Here is an 11,536-nt window from a genome sequence, read left to right on the forward strand (position 1 = left end):
TCCGTCCATGGGATTCTCCAGGCAAGAACACTGGAGTGGGTTGCCATTTCCTTCTCCAGTGCATGAAAGTGGAAAGTGAAAGTGAAGTCGCTCAGTCGTGTCTGACTCTTAGCGACCCCATGGACTGCAGCCTACCAGGCTCCTCCATCCATGGGGTTTTCCGGGCAACAGTACTGGAGTAGGGTGCCATTGCCTTCTCCTGCTGCCTAATTATTTTGACATTTTGCAAGTTTGACTCCCAGAGAGGGAACCTGGTTGACCCAGATTATGTTTACATATTTTTGACCACTAAATAGGAGTGTTCAGTCAGCAATATGGTCCAGTCACCAGTGGCTTGCAGTAGGATTGTGGAGACTATAGGGCGTTGACTGACAGGGGTCCAAGGGAAAAAGTAGGTATAGAATGTTGGTATATCAAATGTGATCTGTACCTTTAACTGGTACCATGAACAATCAAGTTTTCTTTAGACAGGACCATGGGTGTGACAAATACTGTTGTGTAGATGTAGTTATTGTGTTGTACAGTAAATTACTGATGTTCTTACTTTCTTCTCTCAGAAACCATTGACTATCAATATGTTTTCCAATTTTGACTCTCTTATGGTCTAGCCTGCTTCTAAATCAATCCATGGCAGTTAGTGAGATAAGTATATAAAGAAGGAAAACAGAGGATAAGAATCTTGGATTAGTTTAAAGTTGCTATCAGAGATCTTTTAATATATCCCCCTGCATCTGGGTATATAACACCCATATCATATCTTTCAAAGAGACAATTAGTCTATACTTCTGTACTTAGTCTATTCCTGGGCAAGCAGCTCCCATGGTATTTAATCCATTTTTTTTTTCCTGATAGGCTTCATAGTATCAATCCTATAATGGTCATCCTGATATTTTTTTTCAATTTATTTATTTTAATTGGAAACTAATTACTTTACAATATTGTAGTGGTTTTGCCATACATTGTTATGAATCAGCCATGGGTGTACATATGTTCCTCATCCTGAACCCTCCTCCAACCTCCCTCCCCATCCCATCCCTCTGAGTCATCCCAGTGCACCAGCCCTGGGCACCCTGTCCCATGCATGGAACCTGGACTGGTGATCTGTTTCACATATGATAGTATACATATCTCAATGCTATTCTCAAATCATTCCACCCTCGCCTTCTCCCACAGAGTCCAAAAGGCTGTTCTATACATCTGTGTCTCTTTTGCTGTCTCGCATATAGGTTTATCGTTACCGTCTTTCTAAATTCCATATACATGCATTAATATACTGAATTGGTGATTTTCTTTCTGGCTTACTTCACTCTGTATAATAGGCTCCAGTTTCATCCACCTCATTAGAACTGATTCAAATGTATTCTTTTTAATGGCTGAGTAATATTCTGTTGTGTATATGTACCACAGCTTTCTTATCCATTCATCTGCTGATGGACATCTAGGTTGCTTCCATGTCCTGGCTATTAGAAACAGTGCTGCAATGAACATTGAGGTACAAATGTCTCTTTCAATTCTGGTTTCCTCAGTGTGTATGCCCAGCAGTGGGATTGCTGGGTCATATGGCAGTTCTATTTCCAGTTTTTTAAGGAATCGCCACACTGTTCTCCATGGTGGAGAATAGTTTGCATTCCCACCAACAGTGTAAGATGGTTCCCTTTTCTCCACACCCTCTCCAGCATTTATTGTTTGTAGACTTTTGGATAGCAGCCATTCTGACCGGTGTGAAATGGTACTTCATTGTGGTTTTGATTTGCATTTCTCTGATAATGAGTGATGTTGAGCATCTTTTCATGTGTTTGTTAGCCATCTGTATGTCTTCTTTGGAGAAATGTCTGTTTATTTCTTTGGCCCACTTTTTGATTGGGTCATTTATTTTTCTGGAATTGAGCTGCAGGAGTTGCTTGTATATATTTTTGAGATTAATTCTTTGTCCGTTGCTTTGTTTGCTGTTATTTTCTCCCATTCTGAAAGCTGTCTTTTCACCTTGCTTATAGTTTCCTTTGTTGTACAAAGCTTTTAAGTTTAATTAGGTCCCATTTGTTTATTTTTGCTTTTATTTCCATTACTCTGGGAGGTGGGTCATAGAGGATCCTGCTGTGATTTATGTCAGAGAGTGTTTTGCCTATGTTTTCCTCTAGGAGTTTTATAGTTTCTGGTCTTACATTTAGATCTTTAATCCATTTTGAGTTTATTTTTGTGTATGGTATTAGAAAGTGTCCTAGTTTCATTCTTTTACAAGTGGTTGACCAGTTTTCCCACCACCACTTGTTAAAGAGATTGTCTATTCTCCATTGTATATTCATGCCTCTTTTGTCAGAGATAAGGTGTCCATAGGTGTGTGGATTTAGCTCTGGGCTTTCTATTTTGTTCCATTGATCTATATTTCTGTCTTTGTGCCAGTACCATACTGTCTTGATGACTGTAGCTTTGTAGTAGAGCCTGAAGTCAGGCAGGTTGATTTCTCCAGTTCCATTCTTCTTTCTCAAGATTGCTTTGGCTATTCAAGGTTTTTTGTATCTCCATACAAATTGTGAAATTGTTTGTTCTAGTTCTGTGAAAAATACCATTGGTGGCTTGATAGGGATTGCATTTAATCTATAAATTGCTTTGGGTAGTATACTCATTTTCACTATATTGATTCTTCCAATCCATGAACATGGTATATTTCTCCATCTATTTGTGTCCTCTTTGATTTCTTTCATCAGTGTTTTATAGTTTTCTATATATAGGTCTTTAGTTTCTTTAGGTAGATATATTCCTAAGTATTTTATTCTTTTCGTTGCAATGGTGAATGGAATTGTTTCCTTAATTTCTTTCTATTTTCTTTTTTTTTTATTTTATTTTTAAACTTTACAATATTGCATTGGTTTTGTCAAATATCAAAATGAATCCACCACAGGTATACATGTGTTCCCCATCCTGAACCCTCCTCCCTCCTCCCTCCCCATACCATCCCTCTGGGTCGTCCCAGTGTACCAGCCCCAAGCATCCAGTATCGTGCATCGAACCTGGACTGGCAACCTGTTTCATATATGATATTATATGTATTTCAATGCCATTCTCCCAAATCATCCCACCCTCTCCCTCTCCCACAGAGTCCAAAAGACTGGTCTATACATCAGTGTCTCTTTTGCTGTCTCATATACAGGGTTATTGTTACCATCTTTCTAAATTCCATATATATGCGTTAGTATACTGTATTGGTGTTTTTCTTTCTGGCTTCTTTCTATTTTCTCATTATTAGTGTACAGGAATGCAAGGGGTTTCTGTGTGTTGACTTTATATTCTGCAACTTTACTATATTCATTGATTAGCTCTAGTAATTTTCTGGTGGAATCTTTAGGGTTTTCTGTGTAGAGAATCGTGTCATCTGCAAACTGAGAGTTTTACTTCCTCTTTTCCAATCTGGATTTCTTTTATTTCTTTTTCTGCTCTGATTGCTGTGGCCAAAACTTCCAAAACTATATTGAATAGTAGTGGTGAGAGTGGGCACCCTTGTCTTGTTCCTGACTTTAGGGGAAATGCTTTCAATTTTTCACCATTGAGGGTAATGTTTGCTGTGGGTTTGTCTTTTATAGCTTTTATTATGTTGAGGTATGTTCCTTCTATGCCTGCTTTCTGGAGGGTTTTTATCATAAATGGATATTGAATTTTGTCAAAGGCTTTCTGTGCATCTATTGAGATAATCATATGGTTTTTATTTTTCAGTTTGTTACTGTGGTGTATTACATTGATTGATTTGCAGATATTGAAGAATCCTTGCATCCCTGGGATAAAGCCCACTTGGTCATGATGTATGATCTTTTTAATATGTTGTTGGATTCTGTTTGCTAGAATTTTGTTAAGGATTTTTGCATCTATGTTCATCAGTGATATTGACCTGTAGTTTTCTTTTTTTGTGGCATCTTTGTCTGGTTTTGGTATTAGGGTGATGGTGGCCTCATAGAAGGAGCTTGGAAGTTTACCTTCCTTTGAAATTTTCTGGAAGAGTTTGAGTAGGATAGGTGTTAGCTCTTCTCTAAATTTTTGGTAGAATTCAGCTGTAAAGCCATCTGGTCCTCATCTTGATATTAGATTCTATTATTTCCTTTTCCCTTGCATGATGCTTATTTTGCTGTTTTTCTTCCCACATTAACCAACCTCTTTTAAGCCTTAATGATAGTTTTTCTCTTTCACTCCATAGATTGAAAAAAAATTTTTAAGTTTTCTTTTTTCCCCCTGAAGGAAGTTCCAAAAAGCAAGCTTGAATTTGCCTACATGGAAAACTATTTACATAGCATTTACATTGTATAGGTATTATAAGCGGGCTTCCCAGGTAGCACAGTGGTAAAAAGTCCACCTGCCAATGCTGGAGATGTGGGTTCGATCTCTGGGTCAGGAAGATCCCCTGGAGGAGGGCATGGCAATCCACTCCAGTATTCTTGTCTGGAAAATCCATGGACAGAGGAACCTGGCAGACTATAGTCCACGGGGTTGCAGAGTCAGACACGACTAAAGTGACTTAGCATGCATGCATGAGTGTGCGTGCACACGCACACACATGCACACACACATATTATAAGCAATCTGGAGATGATTTAAAATATATAAGAGGGAATTCCCTGGGTTAACCACTCTGCAGTTCAACTGCATGGGGCATAGGTTTGACCCCTGGTCAGGAAACTAAGATTTCACATGCTGTGCAGCATGGTCAATAAATAAATAAATAAAATAAATGTACAGAGGGATGTTCATAGAATATACTACATGATTTTAAATAAGGGACTTGAGCACCCCCAGATTTTAGTATCTGTGGGAGTCCTGGAACCAGCCTCTCACAGATACCTCACAGTTGTCTCAAGGGACAACTATATACTCTTGCTTCATAGTACTTTTCACCCAGGCTTGCTTTTTTGGCTTGTTATTTTCAGTTTTGTTGGGATTCTTAAATCTTGATAGTCAGGGTCTTAGGATCCCATAGAGAAGCTATCATATGACTAGAGGAATTAAGCTTGCATTTGCTTTTTTCTACAACTATTGTATATATGATGATCAGGTTGAGAATTTGGCTGGAGTTAAAATGTCTTAGAGATGGAACATCATGGAGTCTGAGGAGAACGTGTTAATGAGGAAGGGAGGACAGGTTCCTTACCTGGGGCTTGTTTCTCAAACTTAAGTGTTTCTAGGAATCACTTGGGCATCTTGTTAGAGTGCAAATTTTAATTCATCAGGTTTGGGAAGAAGCCTAACATCTGGGATTCTGCATTGCTAACAACCTCCCAGGGGAGGTTCACAGTGCTGGCCTGAAGATACACTTTAAGGAATAAGAACTTTGGGGTTTCATGTTTCCAAACAGCCACCTCTGAACTGGAGCTCCCTGTATCGCTCCTCATCATTGCCAGACAGCTTAAACAGTCCAAGTTTGAAGCAGGTGGTAAAATTCAAGGACAGCACAATACCAGATAAACTAAAAAAGAAGTATTGTTCAAACCAAAAAGAGCTCGGAAAGGTAAGACTTTTTTTTCTTTTTTTTGTCAGAAACTTTTAAAAAAGACAGTCTCTTTAATCTTTATCTCATCTTCTCCACTTTTCTGGGTTGGGGGTTGCTTTTGCATAGCTTTTGGCCTTGTACTTTTACTTTTATCTCCTCTTTCCATTTTCCTTTTCTACATCTGCACCCATATATAAAGTATTTAATAATAAATATGTTATTATAATTTTTGAAATGATATCATTGTATTGTCTTCCCAACCACCTTTTTTAAGATCTGAGAGAATACAAGGGAACTGTGATTGAGAAGGATATTTATTGCTGTTTTATAGGCATTTGGACAGAAATAACATCATAGAGCACACTGGTTTGCTGGAAAGCAAATTCTGAAAAACTTAGTCCTCATCCTGTATCTCTCCTTTAAAAAAGAAATCTCAATACATTTGGCTATTTTATGAAATCAGTGTATGACATTATAGAAAAATAGAAAATTCAAATAAGCAAAAAGAAGCCATTGCAAAATGTACATAATCACACAGGCCAGAGATAATTACTGTTAATAATGTATAGCCTTTCAGATTTTTTTTAATGCAAATATATTTTTTCTTTTATTAAAGAGGCATTACAAAGTACATGTTTTCTAACCTACTTAATGATGTGATATTTTCAAGTTAATGAAGTTAATTTACAGCTTACTTTTTATTCCCTAATAGTAATCAATAATGTGTGGATGTGATTTGTTTAACCAAGATCCTGTTACTGATCATTTAATTTATTAGTAATTTTTCTCTATTGTAAACCTCCTTAATAGCCAAATCTTTCTACATGTCTTTATTTTCTTAGTAAAACAAGCGGAATTATTAGATCAAAGAGTATGCATATTTTTAATGAATCTCCCTACACTCCTTACTTCCCTTGGTTTTTAAACCTTTAACATGAGGATTGGGGTCGGGGGAATCTTGTCTTCAGGGCTTAGGTCTAAAGAAAATGGTCTCCCTCTGTGACATCAATATGACTCAGATGCTGGAGGAAGATTCAAACCAGGGGCCTCTGATTGGTGATTTCTCCAAGGTGAGTTTGGTTGCACCATATATTTCATCCTGTATTTTGGATCTGAATCTTATCTGCTTGCAGAGGACACTAAGTTTAATTAATATGCATCTTTAGCAAGTGCTCACTGATAACCTGAAGGTGCTGTAGTGGTAGATATAGGCCCTAAGCCTTTCATGAGAAAGTATCCCTTATTCACTCTGGAAATATCTACAGAAGTAGAAAAAGTATGAGGCTTTCTTTTTTCTGTTTTTTGGTGGTGCCCTATGGCATGTGGAACCTTAGTTCCCTAACCAGTGGTCGAACCTGTGTCCCCTGCAGTGGAAGCACAGTCTTAATCACTGGACTGCCAGGGAAGTCCCAAATATGAAGCTTTCTACTTTTTTAAAAAACATATTTAAAAATTATATAAATCATATTTGGTGACTACAGAAAAGATAGAAAATGGAATCTACCCCAGATCTTATCAGAGTATTATTGTTTTTGTTTACTATTTTTTTGGTGTATATTTCTGGTGTATATTTTGGTGTATATCTCTGTATGTATTTTCACAAAGACACATGCATGTACACAAATACACTTTTTGTTTTTCCATGCTTGTTTTGAGGTTTTTATTCCATCTCCTTTGATATATCAGGAACATCTTTTCATGTAATAAATAATTCTTCATCATTTCATCACTTTTAATAGCAGCACACTATTTCTTTTTTTTTTTTTTTTTGGCTGCCTGTAATTTCCTGATAAATCCTTTCTTGTTATTTACTTCTACAATTTTTCCTTATGAACTGCACCAAGATGGACTATATTTGCAGCTAAATCTAAGAATTTTTTAACATTCATAATTAGTTCCTTAGGTTCAGTTCTTAGAAATGGGATCGTTGCATATGCACATTGAGACCATTGATTTCTGAAGGCATCTGGGGTTTTAAATGTCATTTGGATAGGACAATATATGGGTCATGATTTCAAATTTGGGTATAGAGAACTTGCTGTTTTTTTAGCTCTTGGGTATTTCTAGGTATGTGCACTGCCAACCGTGTCAGGGAAACACCAAGATCTGAAGTACGTCAACCCAGAAACAGTAAGCAGATTTCTGGAGATGGTAACTGGTTACATAAGCTGCCATCTGGTCTATTCTGTCCCTAAAATCCCCACTTCCATTTGTATTTCTTTCACTTTGTTCACTCATGTGGACTCTGTACTCAGCTGAAGCTATGTTAAAAGTCTCTCTTATATGTCACCTTTGTTTGTAATTAAGCAAATGATATATAATTGTTACGTAAGAAAGGAAGGAGGAAGGGGAAGGGAGAAAAGTAAAAATCACCCAATTAGGCTGGCCTTACATCCTGGTTTACATGTTGCAATTCCATTTATGCCTATTACTGCATATTATTAATAGTGCTCTCTGTTACTCTCAAAAGTATTCTGGTTTGTGCAATAATTATTTTGTCACTTTACCCATAGGTTTCACCATCAGAGATAAGCACTAGTAAGACTTTCCTTATGGCCTTACAGATTTTATTCTGGTATAATAAGTTTTATAAAAATAGTATCATAATCATGTAATTTTGTAGTTAGCTTAGTAAGTCATTGTAAACATCTTTCTATATCATTTTAAAAAAATCTATATTATCCCTTTGATGGCTATGTAATATTCTGTTATACTGATAATATATAACTTTTTTAACTAAACCTCTTTTATTGAGTATTTAAGTTATTTATAATATTTTGATAATCTAAAGCAATGGTGAGATCAACATTATTGTGCCCTATCTTTATGTACTTCTGTTTACTTAAGATGCTAGAAAAGAACTTGCTGAAAATGTAATTACATTTATTTTTTTATAAGTATTTACAAAGTTTCCTCTGGAAAGTTTGAACCAATTTATATAACCACACGTAGCTTAAGTTTCCTCCTCTGGATATCAACCCTTTCCTTCATATCCCTTTTGAGAAACTCGCTTCCTAATCTTACGGTGGAGGGTGGGGAATCATTTCTCATTTCTTCTTGTAAAATTGAGACCTCTAGCTGCTACCTGTGCCCTTACAGAAATCCTTGGGTGTCTTCTCAGAGATTGATTGCATCCGTGTCTTCCTCCAAATAAGTAGCTTGAATCTTCTCCCTTGTGTCTTGGCAATACTGACTATTTTGGTTCTCCAAAAGGCCATTGCCTGTTTTATTCTCTTACTTGAGGAGGGTTGGTGGGGGGCGGTTGCACCATTGCCATGTTTCAAATATAGGGGGACTTTGGAGGCTGGGCATACAGTGGGATCCTGAGTGACTAAAAGGAGTACACATTAGGAACTGGGTAACTGGCTCTTCTCTCCCTACAAAGAGGCAGGGTATTCAGTCATAGTTTCTGTACAGGTGGCTGCCTTACTATCAGGGGAGTTCCAGGGTCTGATTGAGAAGTTTTATATCATCGATTGCCGCTATCCATATGAGTACCTGGGAGGACACATTCAGGTAAGGTTATATTGAGGACTTAGCAGGGGAGGAGCTAGAGATACCCCTTAAGAAGTCTAGGCAAAGGGTCCTGTGACCTCTGGAACCAGGGCAAACATTATACATTTGGAATACATCGGGGTTGTCAGTCCTCATTCCTGTTGTAATTCTGTGAACCTTGAGCAATTTACTTTCCCTTTCCCTCCTAGACCAATCTGCCTCTTTCCTATAGAAGCCAAAAGCTCCTACCTGGAAATAAAAACATTAATCCAGAGACTGAGCAGCACTTGGCAAACACTTAATGCTTACAGACATTTCTCACAATAATCCCTACACTTTAGGCAGTTCTGTTCTATAAATGTTTATTGAGCACCTAGTATATAACCAAGCTCCATGCCAGGCCCAGTGGGTAGATACAGGTAGATTTCCACTCTGAAAGTACTTAATAGTCTAGTCTTCCTGAACTAAATATTTCAAGATGGTATTCCAGTTATTTCTAAGTGTTGGCCCTGTTCTCTCGCCCTTAAGGAAATACTTAATAAAATTATTTTACAGGGAGCATTAAACTTGCACAGTCAAGAAGAACTATATAACTTCTTTCTGAAGAAACCCATTGTCCCTTGGGATAACCAGAAAAGAATAGTCATCGTGTTCCATTGTGAATTCTCCTCTGAGAGGGGTCCCCGAATGTGAGTGTCTACACGAGGAGGGGGCATGGAGAGGGTGATGGATCTTGAGTTGGGACTTACAGCCAGGGAACCTTCCCAGCCCAATTCAGACAGAGACTGAAAGAATGAATGATTTCCACTATATTTTAAAGAATGTATAAAGTTAAAAAAAAAAAAAAAGAATGTTAAGGAGGTGGAAGGAAGAAGTTTCTACAATTCAAAGGTTTGAAGTAGTGAAGGAAAAGGGATTTGGAATTAGGTACCAATGGAGGAAAGGAGAAAGAGCGGTGCTACTTGCACCTTGTTTTGCAAAAATAAGATCTGGAGTTCCTTTTGAGGGTTAGGAAAAGTCAATTCTTCCTTCCCTTCCCCAGTGAATGACCCATGGAATCCTGAACTTGCTTTTTCCCATCTCACCCATCTCTGGATTTTCTCTAAAGGTGCCGTTCTCTGAGAGAAGAGGACAGGACTCTGAACCAGTATCCTGCCCTGTACTACCCAGAGCTATACATCCTCAAAGGGGGCTACAGAGACTTCTTTCCAGAATATATGGTAAATCTTGGATGGGGCATGTGGGGCAATGGGGGAGCCCAGACTTGGGGGAGCCAACTTTAACATGCAGCTCCCAGGGCCTGCAAAGCCCTCTGAGAAGAAAGTGCTGTTCCTTCTAAGCCATTCCCTGTAGCATCTCTATTATACCTCGTGGGCAGACTGTAGGCATCAAGAGGATTCCTTACTCTGTCCCTTGCCTTTCAGGAGCTGTGTGAACCACAGAGCTACTGCCCGATGCATCACCAGGACCATAAGGCTGAGCTGCTGAGGTGTCGAAACCAGAGCAAAGCATGGGAAGGAGAGCGGCAGCTGCAGGAACAGATTGCCTTACTGGTGAAGGATGTGAGCCCATGATATCAGGTCACCTACTGGCTGCCTGGGACTCACCAAAAGGCACTGTAGAAACCCTGAGGTGAAAGAGGCCATCTTCTATGCAGCCTCTTTTCATTGTAATATGTTAAAAGATGTCAGCAAACCAATAGGCTGCCAAACTAATGAAATCTCAGGCATGGGATTGGTTACATTTTAGTAGAGCTGCTGGCTAGTGAGGAAGTCCTCGAGCTAGTTTTCTAAGGTTGGAACCTTGGGTTGCATGGAGATTTATGTTGCTTCAGGGGGCTGTTGCATTCCTCTTGCTAACTACTTGCGTCTTCTCAGAGGTCAGCCAGATCTTTTTCCTGGGCTCTGGCTATGCAAGAGAGTGTTGAGAGAGTTGTCCATCTTCTTTCTCTGTATTTTCCTTCTTTGTCTCCCTCTCTCTTCTTTTTTAAAAAATGGAAATATAAACATTGATGAATGAGAAAAAATCCTAGAAGATGTATGTAAGGAAGTAATCACCACATTTAAACTCCTTCAGACAAAGATGTGGCCATCTCTATTCATAGCTGAGGCCAAAGTGCTTTTCTCCAGACCATGGTTCTCAAAGTTTGGGCCCTGGTCCATCAGCATTATCTGAACTTTGCTTGAAATGCAGGTTTTCACAGCCCACTCCAGACCTACTAAATCAGAATGTCTGAAGTTAGGGCACAGAAATATGGGTTTTAAAAATCTCCCTTTCAGGTGATTGTGATGCATGTCAAGGCTTGAGAACTACAGCTCTGGAATTAAAGAAAACCTTTTAAATGGAATTCTTCAGCAGTGTTCCAGACTTTGCTTTCCTATACCATTCCATGGTATGAATTGCCTAAAAGTGTGCCCCAGACTCAATTCTTTGTGGTATGAAGACTCAGAAAACCAAAATAATTGCCATTCTGTAAGACCAAGTGATAGGTCTGAGTTGCATTCCAAAGGTTCCTTATCTACAGCCTCAATAGAATTTAAAAAATATTTATTTATTTATTTATTTTTGGCT

General features: G+C 38.4%; 1 protein-coding gene across 4 annotated transcripts in view; it reads left to right on the forward strand.

The window, feature by feature from the left end:
• Window positions 1–11,319, forward strand: part of CDC25C (cell division cycle 25C) — a 35,746-nt gene extending 24,427 nt beyond the window's left edge. For 2 of the 4 annotated variants that reach the window (XM_027546373.1, XM_027546372.1), the window contains exons 8-14: window positions 5,336–5,488; window positions 6,439–6,540; window positions 7,538–7,600; window positions 8,888–8,986; window positions 9,521–9,654; window positions 10,074–10,185; window positions 10,390–11,319. In XM_027546373.1, the coding sequence (XP_027402174.1) occupies window positions 5,336–5,488; window positions 6,439–6,540; window positions 7,538–7,600; window positions 8,888–8,986; window positions 9,521–9,654; window positions 10,074–10,185; window positions 10,390–10,539 (813 nt within the window). In that variant the 3' untranslated portion in view covers window positions 10,540–11,319. The remainder of the gene's footprint in view (window positions 1–5,335; window positions 5,489–6,438; window positions 6,541–7,537; window positions 7,601–8,887; window positions 8,987–9,520; window positions 9,655–10,073; window positions 10,186–10,389) is intronic. The other 2 variants (XM_027546375.1, XM_027546374.1) reach the window with 1 other exon arrangement.
• Window positions 11,320–11,536: the final 217 nt, after the last annotated feature.

The sequence above is a fragment of the Bos indicus x Bos taurus genome, chromosome 7 (assembly GCF_003369695.1).
Source record: "Bos indicus x Bos taurus breed Angus x Brahman F1 hybrid chromosome 7, Bos_hybrid_MaternalHap_v2.0, whole genome shotgun sequence".
Taxonomy (NCBI): Eukaryota; Metazoa; Chordata; class Mammalia; order Artiodactyla; family Bovidae; genus Bos; species Bos indicus x Bos taurus.